At 40.0% G+C, this 17,467-nt stretch overlaps 1 protein-coding gene across 1 annotated transcript; it reads right to left on the bottom strand.

The window, feature by feature from the left end:
• Window positions 1–1,424: 1,424 nt before the first annotated feature.
• On the bottom strand, window positions 1,425–14,396 carry LOC122335397 (transmembrane protein 235). The gene is given in 5 exon segments (XM_043233246.1): window positions 1,425–2,705; window positions 11,674–11,811; window positions 13,531–13,608; window positions 14,221–14,363; window positions 14,365–14,396. Coding segments are annotated over 5 exon segments (666 nt in total). The 3' UTR covers window positions 1,425–2,430.
• Between the last annotated feature and the right edge of the window lie 3,071 nt (window positions 14,397–17,467).

Below are 17,467 nucleotides of genomic sequence, written 5' to 3'. Positions count from 1 at the left end.
CATAAAACATGGCGTCTGGGGCTTCAGTTATAAAATGTTGCGCAGAAACCGTACTAAATTTGATCTTATGATCATTTATCCACGTACGTGTGATTCATAGAAATGAACGTACAAATAGAAATCGTGCATACGCGTCTCTTTCAGACGTGAAATCTACGAATCGCAAATGATCTTGAACTTGCGCTCAAATTAACGGATTCAGCTATCTGCTTGTAAACGACTCCTAATTAATATCATTAACACATCAAATAATCACCAGTCATCGTAATGTGGAGCGACGAGCTTCAAGAATAGCTTACATCTCCAAAACCTGCTTCAAGAATAGCTTACATCTCCAAAACCTGCAATATTCCAACAATAAAAACACCTGTGACGTGACTCTTAAATTTAAATACTGTGAGAAGACTACACCAAAGCACCACAAAACATACTTGCAAATAAAGAGAATCAATCACCAATAAGCAAAGTCATCTCTTTCGGTCTTGTTTTATGGACCTGCTGCGAGAAGTGCTGAGTGAACCGACTTGCCTTGAAAGGAGCTTGGCCATAAATCATTCCACTCCAATTCTGGAAATTTCTGAAATCATCTAGCTTGCTGAGGAGAGGTATTATACTAGATGCAAAATCGGTATGTTTTTTCTACGATGACCATCATATCGAGAACCGACATTATTATTTCTGTTCAGTTGGACGGGTAAGAGAAACTACAGTAAATTCGAAGTGCAAGAACCCAATGTCTGTTGTATCTTTCACACTGTGAGAGCCTAAGAAAGAGAAAAACCCGCAGCACAATTAATTAGCGACACTGTCAAAGTGAAGCACACGGTTATTTGCAGTCTGACATTACATATTTCTTGTACAGATGAACACATTTTAATTTATAACGTCGTTAAATGCGGTCAAAACTCATTAAGGTCACCTCCAAATGCAGAAACCATTTGATTATTTTTTTAAGTAGAATTGCTTTTATAGTGTGGGCGATTAAGAGACACTTTAAAACTGTGCTCAGGCACATTCCTCACTCCATTTATCACCAGACCATTTTTCATCCCTTATTTTCGCTTAGCAGATTTAGTTCGATATTTAACGCCATCTGGATTGCTGCTATTTTAGCCTCCAATGCAGCAATCAGACTCTTACAGCCACCCGGTCTATATTCGCTATGCAAAATTACATTCTAGACTAACTGGCTGTATTCAGAGAAGACTTTCTTCTGGAAATTGGAATGAAAATGGATATCAACAGCCCACTCTGTTCCTATGGTACATTTCTTAATTAGTGACAAATAGATTTTTGAATTGAGCTCATATGGTGCGTCTCGGACATTTAATGAAACGTGGGCTTTAGGGAGATAAATGTAATTCCCCCATGAATTGAAAACACAATTATAAAAACACATGAAAACACAATTATAACTAGCTTTATTTACAATTGATATATGCCTTGCAAAGTGAATCCATGAATTTGTGTAGTAATGATCAGACAGAAAAATCATTCAAAATATTAAATGAGATATACAACATGAAGGAAAAACTGATGGTCATCAGTAATGTTTATTAAGATACTTAAGGTACTGTTCAGTTCTAAACATATGAAATATCAGTGTGAAAAATGATGTGTGTAAATTAAGTATTTAAGAAGAATTTGTAGTACAGTACAGTATAAGCATTATTTTGGACACAGTTAATGTTTTTTACAATGACATTTATAACAGGTAGAGGTCTTGGCTGGTGGTAAAAAGCAAAAACAAACTTCTACCACACACACAAACACACACTATGCTTCTTCAATGGTTTGATTCATCATGTGTTTCCATGTGAGACTGGAAGGCGTGGCATGATTACAAACCGTTCTCGGCCTGGAATTCTCAACATGGTTAGAGAACTTGTCACTCAGGATCTCTCACATATCTGTTGTCTAGCTGCTAGTTTCTCCAAAACTTGCTAAGCAATTACTGATGCATTGAATCCGTTATCAGCCCCACAGTGGAAAAAGAAACCTCAACTCCACTGGCAGGCCTGGATCGGATCTTTAAAAAGAATCGTTTGACCCGACAGTGGAAAAGCGCCTAATTATTCTGTGAAGAACCTAGAACATCCATGGAATGCTTCGAATGCAGAAAAGGTTCTTTAGAGATTTTATAGATTTTTTAAATGTTTACTGAAAGGTTATTTTGGGTTCTTCAATGGAATCACTGGAAAAGCACCCTTTTAGAACAGTTTTTTTAAATGAGGCGCGATATCGGTCTGGAAAATGTGTTTCTAGAAGCCTTGAGGAAAACATGTGACTGAACTCCCAAACTGGAATGATGCAGACAAATTTTGCAGCCTGAGCACTCTCGTTCAATAATTGATGCAGCTGTCTCATTTGCGACCCCGGCACAGCACAAACCCATCTCTTGATTTGTCTGTATAGATGAAACGATCATCCTCACTGCAGTCTCAGAAGCTGTGGTGAGCTCTGGCTAATAGATAGCACCGCAGCAGGCTCATGGTGGCACTGATGGTGGATGAGACGGGCCGCTAACATGAGCAGGATCCCCGTCAGCAGCTCCAGACAGAAGGACAGACAGGCCATGACCAGAGACCAGCCGAAGGACATGTGGACGTGAGACAGTGACTCAATATCCACCATGAGCTGCAGCTCCTCCAAAGCCTGCTGAGAGTAACTGATATAGATGCTCACACCGGACACCGTCAAAAGACCTGCAGACAAACAAATAGCATTACCCTGCTGAAAAAAACATATGCAGGATGTTAGGGATAATAGCTAGCCGTGCATTAAAGGATTTTAAATGCACAACGAGGAGGCTAGGAAGAGGTTGCACCATTTAAAATCCTTCTGCTTATTTCAAACCAGACACAAAGATGAAATAGTGCGGTAAGATCACATTTATTTGGATTAATTAGTTAGTTCTCGATCGGGAGGGAAAGAGAAAGAAAGAGAAACAGAAATGCAACTGCATGTGTATTACCTACAGCTGTGTGTCTCTACAAACAATCAAGCTGTGTTTAGTTACTTCAAAAATAGCTGGTTTACCACCTCGTTGCTGAGAAATATAATGTACCGATCTAGTATCTAGTATAGCGATCTGGATATGGAATGGCTATTAAACTTGGAACTACCTGTGCATCAATAAATTTTAATGCACACCTATTCAGAATTGAGTATTTAGACAGACCATGGAATAAATATACCTTAAAGCGACTGCTTGTCATGAGGAGCTCATGATGAACGGAGCAAAGGACCAGCTTAAACCAGCAAGCCATGCTTCAAAACGTTCCTAAACAGCATATGGCAAAAAAAATCCCACCTACTCCCATTCTAAAGCGTGGAAGAGCACGGATCATTTTTAATACAACTCCGCTTGGATTTGTCTGAAAGAAGAAAGTCATATATATATATATATATTTATTTTTTTACATTCCATCCACTAAAAAAGACAAAAGTACTATGGAAAAATGCATAATTTTCCACCCCGGGTGACGCCATTATGTACATTAACAGCAATTTGGGACAAATATGATGTAATTTAATGGAAAACTATGTGAGTGGGTCTCTGTGGCATGGCAGGAGTTTGAAGGGCCTCCATGTGAGAGCAGTAATGGCTTGATTCATCATGTTCTATACAGCAAATGCATCATGGCAAAAATCCTAAAGAAAAATGGTCTTTTCTTTAGAATAAAAACTAAAAGCACAGAATATGACAGTCTGGGAGAATTAATAGGAAAGCTCATAGTCACCATGGAAGTAAGAGAAGACCTGTGCTTTCCAGGAAACAGTCATTATTCCTGTAATTAACCCACTTACATGAAGCTCAGAGGTGCCTTGACCTTTCACAATCACTCATGATCCACGACAATTAGAACAAAAGAGACTTTTCCTGCTGCTTTGCAATTAAATATCAGCCACTTCTCAAACAATGCATTGATTTCTCAAGACAATAAGAATGCACTGACAGCTGATGTGGGGTTTGCTTCTGTGCCTGTCAGAGAAAGCGTCAGTAGACAAAGATGACATGGGAATAGAGAAAAAAAAACATTCACGTTTTGTTAAATTTCCTGTCCTAGTAGCAATGATATTAGTAACTTAAATAAAGCTCTGCAAGCATGACATCGTTGGCGGTTTTACCCAAATTGGGTTGTTGGCAACCCAGATATTGCACGGAACATATGCTGGGTTATTTTGACCAAACTGGACAGATTAAACATTTTACCCACCATACTGGGTTGTTCAATTTAAGTAATCTGTTGTTAAAAAATGATCAGATTTCTGTCTTAAAATGGTCTTGCATGAAAAAAAAAAGAGACTTGGGATTGCTTCACTCTAACCATGCACTCTAATCATGGAAAAGCCATCCGTTTGATCACGGTATGTCTCTGTATAACCCCACTATATGCCTCAGCCTCAATGGTAATTAAGCAGGTTTCCTGACTTTCCCAGATATTTAAACAGACATTTCTTCACATTCCCTGAATCTTTCATGCTATTTTATACTCACAAAATAATGTAGACGATAAACGGAATAATCTACTCACATCAAAGCCATCCTTGGTGTACATGACTTCTTTCGGACAAACACATTTTTTTAAATGTTTCCTGGCTCTTCCAAGTTTGGTAATGATGGTGGATGGTGACCATTATTTTAAAACTCCGTAAATTGGATCTATGCACCTTTGGGGGGTTGTCACGTGTCCTCTGAAGCAGACTGATGGTTTTTGTAACAAAAACGAATTCTGGTTTTTCCAACACAGATATATCCAAAATCATAGCCACCATCCACCAGCACACTCCAGTACAAAAGCTAAATGTAATTAAATAAATGTTGATAACCGTCATTTTTGAACAGTTTTCAAATAGTGTTTAAAGAATAGCTCAAAACGAATTAAAATAAAAATTCTGTCATCATTTCCCCTCGAGTAGGTCACCATTGACATTCTTTCCTACTATAGAAGTCAATGGTGACCCGAAACATCCCGGTTATAAACTATTTTCAAAATGGTTTCATTTATGTTCGAACAAAGAAATTCATACAGGTTTGGATCTACTTGAGGGTGAGAAAATGATGACAGATGTGTAAGCATACGCATTTTTTCGCTGGCTGATGTGAGAAAAGAAGCTTTAAAACCAAAAGGTTGAATCAGCTCTCAGAAGCACAGACAGCCTGGAGTTCGTGAACTGCACGCTATATAAAAAAGCTGAACGGTGTAAAAGAGACACAACATCCAGTGAAGCACCCCTGGCTGGAATGATTTCAGAGAACAGACAAAATCAATATCTGAATCTTCTTTTGAAATGACTGAAGAACGTTAGGTTTACAGACATAATCATTCATGCTTCAATCTTTCCACTGTTTTACTTTGATCCTTTCATGAACCAAACACTCATTGGCACAAATACAGCACCAATTTACCTCAGCGATAAATGGAAACTAAACTATAGTAGCATAGAAAGCTGTGTTAAAATTCATATTTACAGAGGGACTATACCGTGTTGTTTGGCAGGATATTTTCTTTATCTAACTGGACTGAAAACAGAACACAAATAGAAAGCTGTGATGGCCTTTGCTGACCTCAGTGTTTAAACCTCTACAGACCCCAGTCATTTTCTCTGCTCCATTTCTCCCTTAATTCAGCTGCACTTCAGTCTTCTGTTGTGCTGAAACACAAGCACCTGTACAGCGCTGTAAAAGAGCCCAAACTACACTCCATCATCACACCCTTTCATAGAACAAACATGACCAATATTATCAGAACAATGTCGAGGACAGAATAGACAAAGACTTTGTACTCACAGTAACTCATCTCAAATATAAAAAAAATAAATAAGTGATTATCTCATGATTTCAGTTATTGTGATGAGAAGAAATAATGACAGTGTAATTAGGTCGTGAATTAATTATGTGTCATTCAAGCCTGAATCAAACGCTGATTTTCTTATTGTAGTTTAACACCTTTACAGACACAATCAGAATCTGCTGATTACAGATATGCGAGTAAATCGTCTCGGGTTACTTGACTGTAACCCTGTTCCTGAAAAAGCAGGAGCGCGAGATGCTGCGCTGAATGCGCTAATGAGAACGTCTTTTGTTCGACCGGTTGTTGAAGCATGCGTATCAAACACGCCAAAGTTTGGCTTATATAACCTCGATCAGGTGATGTCACCCGATCACGAACACCTGGAGGTTATAAATAAATGTGACACGGAAACATCCTCAGGTCAAATTTTTATCTGAAAGGACGTCCAGTCACGCCCACAGTGCGGCATTGAGGCGCAGCATCTCGTTCCCACTTTTTCAGGGAACAGGGTTACAGTCAAGTAACCCGAGACGTTCCCTATCAAAAGCTACTCTCGATGCTGCGCTGAATGCGCTAATGGGAACAAGAATACCAACACCGCTGCACTAGGAGTGTCTGGACCCCCAGCGTTGTGTAGTGTGTGCGCACAACACTAAAGAGGTCTCAGACATTACTCTGGGATGTCGACTCAAGGACATGCGAGCCCGGAGTAGCATGGACATCCAAACTATAAAATCTAACAAATGTGTGCGGAGAGGACCAACCTGCCACATCACAGACTTGCTGCAAGGGCGCCTCTTGCTAAAGCCGTTGACGATGCAACCCCTCTGGTTGAATGAGCTCTAACTCCTAGATGCGAAGTTTGACCACGCGCTTCATAGGCTAGGGCAATAGCATCTCTCACCCAGTGTGACATAGTCTGTCTAGTGGCAGCCGCCCCCGGTTGCGGCCACCATAGCATACTGGCTGCTCTGACTTACGCCACTGGCTAGTGCGGTGGACGTAAATCTGGAGAGCACGTACTGGACACAGTAAGTGAAGTTTCTCCTGCTCCGGTGTCATGAATGGCGGAGGGCAGAAGGCTTCAAGGACGACCGGATTTACAGTCGAGAATGGAACTTTCGGAAGATAACTAGGGTGAGGATGCAAAATAGCTTTTACCAGCCCAGGGGCAAAATCTAGGCAGGATGGCGAGACTGACAGAGCCTGCAAATCCCCAATTCTCTTCAGAGAAGTAATAGCTGTTAGAAAAACCATCTTTAGGGTCAGAAACCTGACAGGCGCTGACTCTAGTGATTCGAAAGGGGTGTCCACCAAGCCCTCAAGCACTATAGCTAGATCCCATGAAGGAACTGTCGCCCTAGTGGGCGGCCTCAACCTCTTAGCTCCTCGAATGAAGCGAACAACTAGAGCAGTGGTTCCCAACCTTTTCTTGTTTGAGGCACCCTTAGAAAGCCTTTCAAAAGTTCCCTGCACTTTATAATGAAATAGATATTTAAAATCTCCGTAGCTTTTTTATTATTATTTATTTGTTTCATTTCGAGAGTTTGCATGCAACAACACCTTATACCTAGTCCTAGATGATATGAGAATACTGTTTACACTGATTCTGCCTTAAAAAAATTTAGTTGAAATTTTGGCGGCACCCTCAAAAGATCTCACGGCACCCCTTAGTGCCGCGGCACACCGGTTGGGAACCACTGAACTAGAGGGTGTTTCCCTACGGAAGCCCCTTCAATGCAAGCCGAAATGGCGGCCACATTAGTTCTGAGAGTATTAGGACGTGTGCCTGAGGACATTTTCTCTAGCACTGAAACAATCTGGCAGTGAACTGGGTCTGCATGGTGTGTTGTACACCAACTTTCGAAGACGCGCCATTTCGTGGCATATGTTCTTCTAGTGGAGGGAGCCCTAGCGCTAAGAATAGTCTCTATTACATTGGCTGAAAGGCCAGCATCACTTAGTTGGTCCCTCTCAGGGGCCAGACGTGAAGATTCCGATACTGGTAAGCTTTGCCCCTGAAAGCGAACCTCAGGAACTTCCTGTGTTGTGGCAATATTTCTATGTGAAAATATGCGTCCTTGAGATCGATTGTCACAAACCAATCGCCCGGTTGGATTTGAGAAACAATCATTTTTATTGTTAACATCTTGAACTTGTATGTTCTGAGGTGATGGTTCAATCCTCGAAGATCTAAAATCGGACGCAGCCCCCATCTTTCTTGGGAACGAGAAAATACTGGCTGTAATAGCCTGACTGTCTGTCTGGTAGGGGAACACGTTCTATGGCCCCTTTGTCCAGCAGAGTTTGCAACTCCTGTATCAACAAATGCGCCCGTTCCGGTTTCACGGAAGTGAAAATCACACCATATTTGGCAGTGGCTTCCACGCTGCCAGCTTCTCTGAAAGGGGCACTAATTTTGACACTTCTTTTTCGCAGAGATTATGCGCCGCAGGTCCGGTCTCTACGAGGGGGTGCTCGGCTCGCCACACTGTCCTTCTGTGCCTCACGCCTCAAAGGAACCGGACCTGTCTAGATTTAATCTTTCGACTGCGTGAGTTATGTGGGATTTATGTTTTAAAGGATTTATGTTTTACAGGTTTTATTCAATAGAAGCACTGTGCCCAGGCCTCATAAAGGCTCTGTGTTTTTCCATTTGATATGCGTTTTTCCATTTTGATATTGTGTGTATGTGCTGTACAAAATGTCTTGTTTACAGAAAAAAGATATGGAGACTACTGAGCTCATCTACTGGTCGAGAAGAAACAACTGCCCCTGGTTCTGTGAAGGACACCCTGAGTGGGAGGAAGACCCAAGCACAAGAATATAAATATTGTGTGAAATGTAGTGTGAGCATACAGGACTGCCCTGCATGCCTTTAATGCTGTTGTTCTGTATCCTGAGCTCAGTCTCTCTGACTTTATTAAACTTAAGATTTTAAATTTAAGAGTAAGTCTCATCATTGACAGACCTGAACCTGGGAGGGAAACAACGAAGATTTTTCCCAACAGTTACCACCTCGAGTAGCTCCTCATACGATTTATTGTCGCGGGAGGAGCGCTCTGTGGTGGCACTTTCTGCTTCCCCAGAAGCAAGAGATGAAGTCTCCTCGGTCCGTTCAGAAGAAGCGCCGGGGCGCGATAGAGAAACGGACGCGAGGGCTTCGCGATCCGGCGAGAGCGCGAGAGAAAGGGGCTGGTCAGTCTCACGCGCCTCAGCCGGATCGGCACGCGATCCACTCGATCCTCCTTTAAAAAAGGCGAGGCGAGCGCGAAGCACCTTGATAGAAAACAAATCACAGTGCTCGCACTCGCCCTCGCCCTCGAGCCCGAGGATCGCGTGCTCTTCCCCCAAGCACTCGAAACAAAAAGTATCATGATCGTCGTCGGAGAGCTGCCTCTGGCACTGAGGCAAGCATCTCCTTTCTTGATGCGTCATATTAGTTTCACTATCGTTTTTTTTTAAATATATATATATATATATATATATAGTTTAAATATTTTTTCCTCCTCACACACACACTCACACACAATGCGGTCCTTTAAGACAAAAGACCTGAGGATGTTTCCGCGTCACATCTATTTATAACCTCCAGGTGTTCGTGATCAGGTGACGTCACCTGACCGAGGTTATATAAGCCAAACTTTGGCGTGTTTGACACACATGCTTCAACAACCGGTCGAACAAAAGACGTTCTCATTAGCACATTGAGAGTAGCTTTTGATAGGGAACATTCATATCTGTCATGTGATGCCTCCTGATGAATTGTAAAAAATATATATATATATTAGAAAAGCCTTAATGCCATGAATAATGGCAAAAACGAATCATATCAAATTGTAGCTTTTGAATTTGTTGTTCGTTGTCAGATTTCAGTCCGTCTTGAACGCTAACATACTGCTTTGCTACTACTTTTATCAAATCTGAACGTATGTTAGTGAGACATCAAACAGGGTGTTATATTTAAAACTGCAACAGTAACAGAAGTACATTAACAATGTTTTACGTAATTATACACTATACATGAACATTTCTTTGGAAACAAGCAGTGCAGAGCTATTTATGTTTTTGCTAAGTGTTCAAGTAATTGGTGTTACGTGTTTGGTGGAGCTCAAACACCGCTGTCAAAAAGAATATATTTAGTAAAAAATATGTGTTTCAGAATCGACAGCAAGGTGCGCTTTGCTCTTTCATTCAAGTCTGACGTTTAATGGATAATCAATTGTTGTCAGGCTGAACATACAGAACACACAGCTATCAGATAGAGGTTCAGTCGAGAAAAACATGTCTAAATGCAAATAAACAACAAACTCTGTGAAAGCTGTGCAGGTTTGTGGTCAGGATCGAAAAACACTTATTTATCATCTTCGGGAATTTTGCAGGTTTGCGCTATTTTTAAGATTAAAAGTACAACCCTGATTCTAACCCTTTTTTATATAAGTCTGCAAATGTCTGGGGAATGAGGAGACAAGCTGCTCAAGTTTAGAAATAGGAATGCCGTCCCATTCTTGTCTAATATGGGCTTCTAGTTGCTCAATTATCTTAGCTCTTCTTCTTTATGATGCGCCAAATGTTTTCTATGGGTGAAAGATCTGGACTGCAGGCTGGATCCTTCTTCTACGCAGCCATGATGTTGTATTTGATGCAGTATGTAGTCTGGCATTGTCATGTTGGGAAGTGCAAGGTCTTCTCTGAAAGAGACAACGTCTGGATGGGAGCATGTGTTCTAGAACTTGGATATACCTTTCAGCATTGATGGTACCTTTCCAAACGCCTACCCTACTGGATCATGCTTTTTTTTTGACTTATAGAGTTTTAGCTGGCAACGGCGAATGACAATGTTTTATGGAAGTATTCCTGAGCCCATGTTGTGATTTCCATTACAGTAGTCAAATTTCTGTTTGTGATGCAGTGCCATCTAAGGGCCCGAAGATCACGGGCATCCAGTATGGTTTTCTAGCCTTGACCCTTACGCACAGAGATTATTCCAGAATCTCTGCATCTTTGGATGGTATTATGCACTGTAGATGATAACTTCAAACTCTTTGCAGTTTTTCTCTGAGAAACTCCTTTCCGATATTGCTACACTATCATTCGCTGCAGCATTGGGGAATAGGTGATCCTCTGCCCATCTTGACTTCTGAGAGACACTGCCACTCTGAAGGGCTCTTTTATACCCAGTCATGCTGCCAATTGACCTAATAAGTTGCAAATTAGTCCTACAGCTGTTTCCAAAATGTACATTTCACTTTTCCAGCTTCTTATTGTTACCTGTCCCAATTTTTTTCGTAGCTCTCATGAAATCCAAAATGAGTCAATGTTTGGTATGACATTTCAAAATATCTCAACATTTGATATGCTATATTTTGTTTACAATAGAATATAGTTTATGAGATTTGTAAATTAGTGCATTCTTCTATTCACAATTTGTACGGTGTCCCAACTTTTTGGAATCGGGTTTTGTTCAAACATGTATCAAAAAAATGTTGTTATGAACAAGTTTACCATTACACTGCAATTTTTTTGTTGCCTAGAACATAACTTGGGTCTTGGTTAGAAAATAAATCCCCTAAAAATATTAAACGCATCAACTGAATGTGTTTGACAGTTTTGCTATTCATTACTGCAGGCTTTGTGGATATGTATTATTGAGCTAAAAACCTCCAAATCTATTAAACCCCCCTCGCTGTGTGTCCAGATCACCTGACAGCTGCGCTCAGCTGGAGAGTCTGACATTTACTTTCTTTCCCGTTGTGTTTTATATGGACGTGTGACATTGTCTGAGCCGCTCTGTCTCACTGACCTCTACGCAACAATCGCTTAATTGTGTGTAGACTGAACCGCTGAACCGTGTGTAGCTGTTAATGGCACTCACTGCAGATGAAGAAGTATGCAGCGATGCAGGTGAGAAGAGTGCAGCTCTGAGCCAAAGACGCCACCAGACCGAAGATCCCACCAAAGACCAGCAGCACCAGACTGAGAGGCAGCAGGACCACGATGACCCTGTGCAGGTCTGCAGAGACACATTTATTACACGCTCGGCGTAACCTGCTGACACACGTTCAACTTCAAACAATCGATCACTTTTATTTATATAGAGCTTTTAACACTACAGACTGTGTCAAAGCACGGGACAGTATCAAACAGAATAGAGTGATAGTAATGTATGATGACTAGATTAAACACTTAATTTTTTATTAAATGCAGAGAAGGTCTCTGTAATCGAATCGACGATAATCACTAGAAATTAAGTGTCCCCAGCTAAGCAAGCCAGAGGCGACAAGGATTCAGACATCTGGAGCCTCGTTTATAGAGTGTGTACTCTCGGATTTGATCTTACGGTGTGCGTACGTTTCAATCCCATTGCCATGATTTTGCCAATTAAGACAAGATCTTGGATCAACATTCCCGTCCAAAAATATAGATTTATCCCATTCCCTACCCCTTAACCTAACCGTACCCAAAATGTATTCCTAAAATCAGTGTAGAAGCACCTAACTCTGATCATAAGCCTAAAAAAAATTGATTGAATGATTGAAACGTTGTTCCAGGATCAACAAGGATGCTTGACATGGAAAAGTGCTTGGTGTCACGTCATAGTCTGAGGAGACATACACGCTTTTTAGTTCGAGTACTCCATGTTTTTTTTTTTTTAAATGTAGGCTGTTTTCGCATCTCGCAACTCTAAATTGAAGAATTTGGATGATGACTGGTGATATTTTATGTTAATTACATTAATTAGGAGTCGTTTACGAGGCAGAGACGAAACCATTCAGTTCAAGATCATTTGCGATTCATAGATTTCACATCTGAAAGAGACGCGTACATCCGTTTTCTCTTCATTAGTTCGTTCTATGAATCACAAGTAAACATATTATGCACAGCATTTTATAAATGAGGCTTCAAATTTCAGTTTGAACGGGTGATTTTTATTGTCTATGATAGTTTGGAAACTAACATTATCAAGAATGTAACTCAAAAAATAAAAAAGGTGAAGACGGATATCTTCCAAAGATCAGCATGATTGCAAACGTGATATTGATTTTATAGTTCTGCAAGCAAGAAGTTTATATTGTCAATATTTCTCTGTTTTGTTAACACAAAGAGTTCCATTAAAACTAAACTAAATTTGCCCCTAAAACAATCAGCCATTCATAAACACATTCACTTTCTTGTTCCTGTTAAGCAAAATGGTTAAATTAATGATTCAATGACTCACTCATTAAGACACTGACTGGCCTTTTTGGATTAATATTTAAAGCATATAAAAACATACGTCAATAATAAGAACGTTAAGAACGTAAGAATTTAACATGAAAGATGATGCATACATCTAAGGTAAGAAAAAATGCCCTAGTAAAGGCAAATATGGAAATCAACTTAAGACGTGTGTGAAATGTTCCTATCACTGTTGTAACTAAGATCTCAGTAGACCTAAAACTGCATAATGGCCCAAAATCACACTCAGCAAAGTAGCTTATAATTTACGCTATTGACAAAATCCTGGAAAATATGGAGATACCGTCTTTTTGTCAATATAGCTCACCCCTGTGACTACTAATTTAAGACCATCAGCTTTGATAATTGTGCAATCTCTCTTATAATAAAGGCAGTCAATGATGGATGCGGCGCTCTTAAAGTGAGCGAGAAAACGCTAACTATACATAACAAGCCTATTTCCCGTGTCATCCTCTGATTGTGGCTAATGTGTCGATAGCTTTCAGAGACTCACTCAAAAGGTGCTTCTCCTGCTCGGTGTGTTCGGACGAGTCCGTGTAGAACGAGATGTCATGATAACTGCCGTTCGGTCCTGAGGGTCACATCGAAACACCAGTCAAGCACGAGCTGAAGACACACTACTCTTCACACAATTTACTCGACAATCTGAATATATTCAGAGCTTACTGCGTACAGCGTTTAAATGGTTCCTTTTCTTACAAGAAATCATCTTCGCAGCAATTAGAATGAAATGGAAAACAGTTCTCTTATGCAACCGATTCAGTAACTGTGTCTGACGTTAAACATCTACAGTTGTGTGATGATAATTGTCTCTCTTTAATTGTCTCTAGTGTCGGGAAACAGCTACAGAATTGAACGAGACATTAATTATGTACATAATGGAGACTTAGCCAGGGATGAGGACTGTGAATATTACTGAAATAATTTCATTTGGAACCAAGTCGAACTGTTTAACAGTTAACGTGCTGAAATAGGAATTACATTAAAAATACTTCATCCATCTAATAAATGCACATTAAGTTAAAGCAGGCTGCTTCTTCGGTACTTCAGTGTTTAGCCTAAAGTTTAATATTCACATTCACGTGTAGTGATTAATTGAGCAGTTATTTTTAAATGGAGATGAAGAGAGAATATAGTAAATGTGATCAACATGAAAGGAAGCTGAAGTTGTTTGTGATCTGACCTTCATATATCCTCCAGAGTCCGGAGTGAGAGCTGCTGTAGTCCAGGCTGGAGTTCTTCTCATCATCCACTTCTATAATGTACCAGTATTCAGTGGCGATGGACACGGCGAGCAGGATGAAGCTGAGCAGACCGCACAGACCATGAGATCACCACTGTCCCAAAGTTCATCTTCATCAGCGCTGAAATCCTCTGAGGATTCATTGAGCTGCTCTGATTTAGGTCTTCTGAAGCCCTGTGCGTTTAGACACATTTAAGCAAATGATTCCATCGTTATTTCTCCAGATGTCTCCAGGCTGAAGGAAGAGGGTTCTTACATCTCTCCTGCACAGCTGTATGTGGACTGAGACTCAAACTCTCTCTCTCTCTCTCTCTCTCTCTCTCTCTCTCTCTCTCTCTCTCTCTCTCTCTCTCTCTCTCTCTCTCTCTCTCTCTCTCTCTCTCTCTGTCTCTCTGAGTCTGATCACTCAGCATCACCAGCAACCTTTTTCTTTGTAAATAAATTACTCTCTATATAGTGGCTTGTAAATACAGTGGATATTTTGTTAACACAGCTTGCAACTCTTTTATATCAAGAGAGATTACATTTATTATAAAATTATAAAATATATAAAAAGTGCACAGCAAAATAAAAAGAAACAAACTTTCATACTATTTTTTGGGCCTTCTAGTAAATATTCTTAAATCAAAATACATTTAAGACAAAAAATTAGACATTAAGCATTTTTTCTATGAAAATGAAGGGGGGTTTTGCCAAAAAGAAGAAAAGTATCTGCCAGTGGGTAAGAAAAAAAATATTCCCCCTTTGAATTAAGTGGTGTGTGTGTGGGCATATTGTTTTCTTATTATAAGCATAAACAAACTTTTTGATTAATACATAAAAAAAAAAAACATGACATGCTCCTGAAGACTGTAGACATCCCAAAGCCTGAAGAACGTTTGTGATGTTGCAGATGAAAGGACCGAAGACAAGGCTAACTCTAAACAACAAGGATTTTATTACAACAGAATCAGAAGACAGCTGCAAGAAGTCACTGCAATCGTCTCTCTCTTACTTATGATGTTGTTATACTTCCACCTAGCAGTCATGAGCAGAATCGCAGTGTTTCAGAGCAGAGAATTTAGGGTGTGCTTTAGGATCGAAGGCGAGGAACTCTGACCCTCACTCTCTCTCCTTGATCAAAAGATGGTGTGGAGAGAAGAGGGAGGCAGGAAAGACAGTCTGCGGCGTGATTGTGTGCCTGGGCCCATATTCACGAAACATATTTAGGCTAAAAAGTAGCTAGAACATTTTTAAAATAGTGGGGGTGTTAGTCCTAAATTTTGAACTTTTGTTTTTGCTCTAGGAGTATTTCACAAATAGTTTTAGCACTAAATCTGAGAAATTAGCTGTGATTATTCCACTCTGTTAATTAAAAGTTTTCAAATCAAATCATTGATGTCTAGAGATGAAGCAAGAAATCAAGAGAAAGCAAATATAAACAAGATATACACAAACTGGTCAATCATTAAATCATTAAAGCCTAACAAAAGTAGTGCATTAATCAAAGGGGCCCAATTATAGTCAGAATATAGTGTTTTCCCAGAGGTACTATATATTTTACATCTTTAACACGTTAGAGATCCCACCATTAAGTTTGTTTTGTCTATAGGGGTGTAATATGTCCTATGTAAGATGTTAAATTAAATTTGTCTTTGTTTAGTGGATATCAATACAGTTTGTGACTTTTCTAGAAGAGTACACAAATCAATATTATCTTAAGAACACTCCAGATATGATTCCCATTTTTTTTTTTATGTTTTGGTATGCTGGAAGATAAGAACTTTGCATATAGAAGATATTGTAGAGGTACATCTGATATCAAAAAGTCTGTATTCAAATAGAGATTTTTCAGATATATTAAGGAATGACTCAGATAACTGAAGGAAGCTAATATTCCATTTACATAAAGATCGCCAACTGTTTTAATTCCTTTAATCCATCTTTGTATAGTTTTGTCAAAAATGGTATGTTTTCTATCAAGAGGAATGTTCACTAGTAATCATGTGTTTAAACCTATATTTAGCCATTCTTTAACGTTGTGTGTGTGTGTGTGTGTGTGCACCTGGTATTTATCACGTTATGGGGATGGGAATATCACTAAATTTTGACCTTGTGGGGACACCTTTCAGTTCCTAATGAGAAAACAATGTTATAAAACATAAGAATTAATAGCTGTAGTTTGCTGTAAGAGGTAGCTTTAGGTGTTTTAGTCTGGACAGTATAAAAACCATTACGCCGATGGAGAGAAACCACAAAAACCAATATGTGTGTGTGTGTGTGTTTGTGTGTGCGCAACTGGTATTTATCACGCTATGAGGACAAAATGTTATTCGGCCAGGCCAGGCTCTGTAGAAACAGAAACAGGGTCATGGTGAGGTTTGAAGAGTGAAACATGGAATGTGGGGTGAATTCGGGTGACTGTGGTGGGAGTTGTAATTTGTATGTGACTGGAGTGACCTGTTCCATGATGGTAAAGGGGCCAAATCTGGCAAATGTCCCTCGTAGAAAGCCAGATTTTGTGCCCTGTTTGATAGATGAGTGTGTCACTCCTACGATGATCGGCTTGAGTCTTCTGCCAGTGCACGGCCTATTGCAGATTGTGATGAGTATTGTCCCACACCTTCTCGCTCTCTTTGAACCAGTTGTCGACTGCCGGAACATCAGATGGTTGCCCTGACCAAGGGAATAATGGGCTTGGAAACTGAGCATGGAAGGGAGTGAGTCCAGTCGATGGTTGACGCAGGGAGTCAACTCAACCCAGCCTAGCCCAGGAAATGGTTCCAGAGTCCATGGCAGAAGGTACGCAGGAACCATCGATCTCCTGGATTTTCCTCTTAGTTTGTCCATTAGATTGAGGATGGTAGCCTGAAGAGAGGCTTACTTTCTCACATCCCTTGCCATATCAGACCACCAGAAGCAATCAGATAGCAGCTCTCTGTTGCCAACTCGAGTAGAGTTCTTAGGTGTAGGTGACCTTCTTCTTTTAGACAAATCCAGTCAGAGTTATATTAAACAATGTTTTTAATCTTCCAAGACTTTCAACGGTCCAAAGCAATCAAAGTTAAATTTTAAGAGTTCAGAAGATGTGAAATTTAGTGCACTTGTAATAAAAAGTCCCTCACACGTATCCAGGGGGTGAATAAAGTTCTCCTGTAGAGAATCTGTGTTTTTGTAAGATAAATATCCATATTTCAAACAAAATAAA

The sequence above is a fragment of the Puntigrus tetrazona genome, chromosome 3 (genome assembly GCF_018831695.1).
Source record: "Puntigrus tetrazona isolate hp1 chromosome 3, ASM1883169v1, whole genome shotgun sequence".
NCBI classification, from domain to species: Eukaryota; Metazoa; Chordata; class Actinopteri; order Cypriniformes; family Cyprinidae; genus Puntigrus; species Puntigrus tetrazona.
Note: the sequence above shows the minus strand (reverse complement) of the source record. Positions and strands in the feature narration are given on the sequence as shown.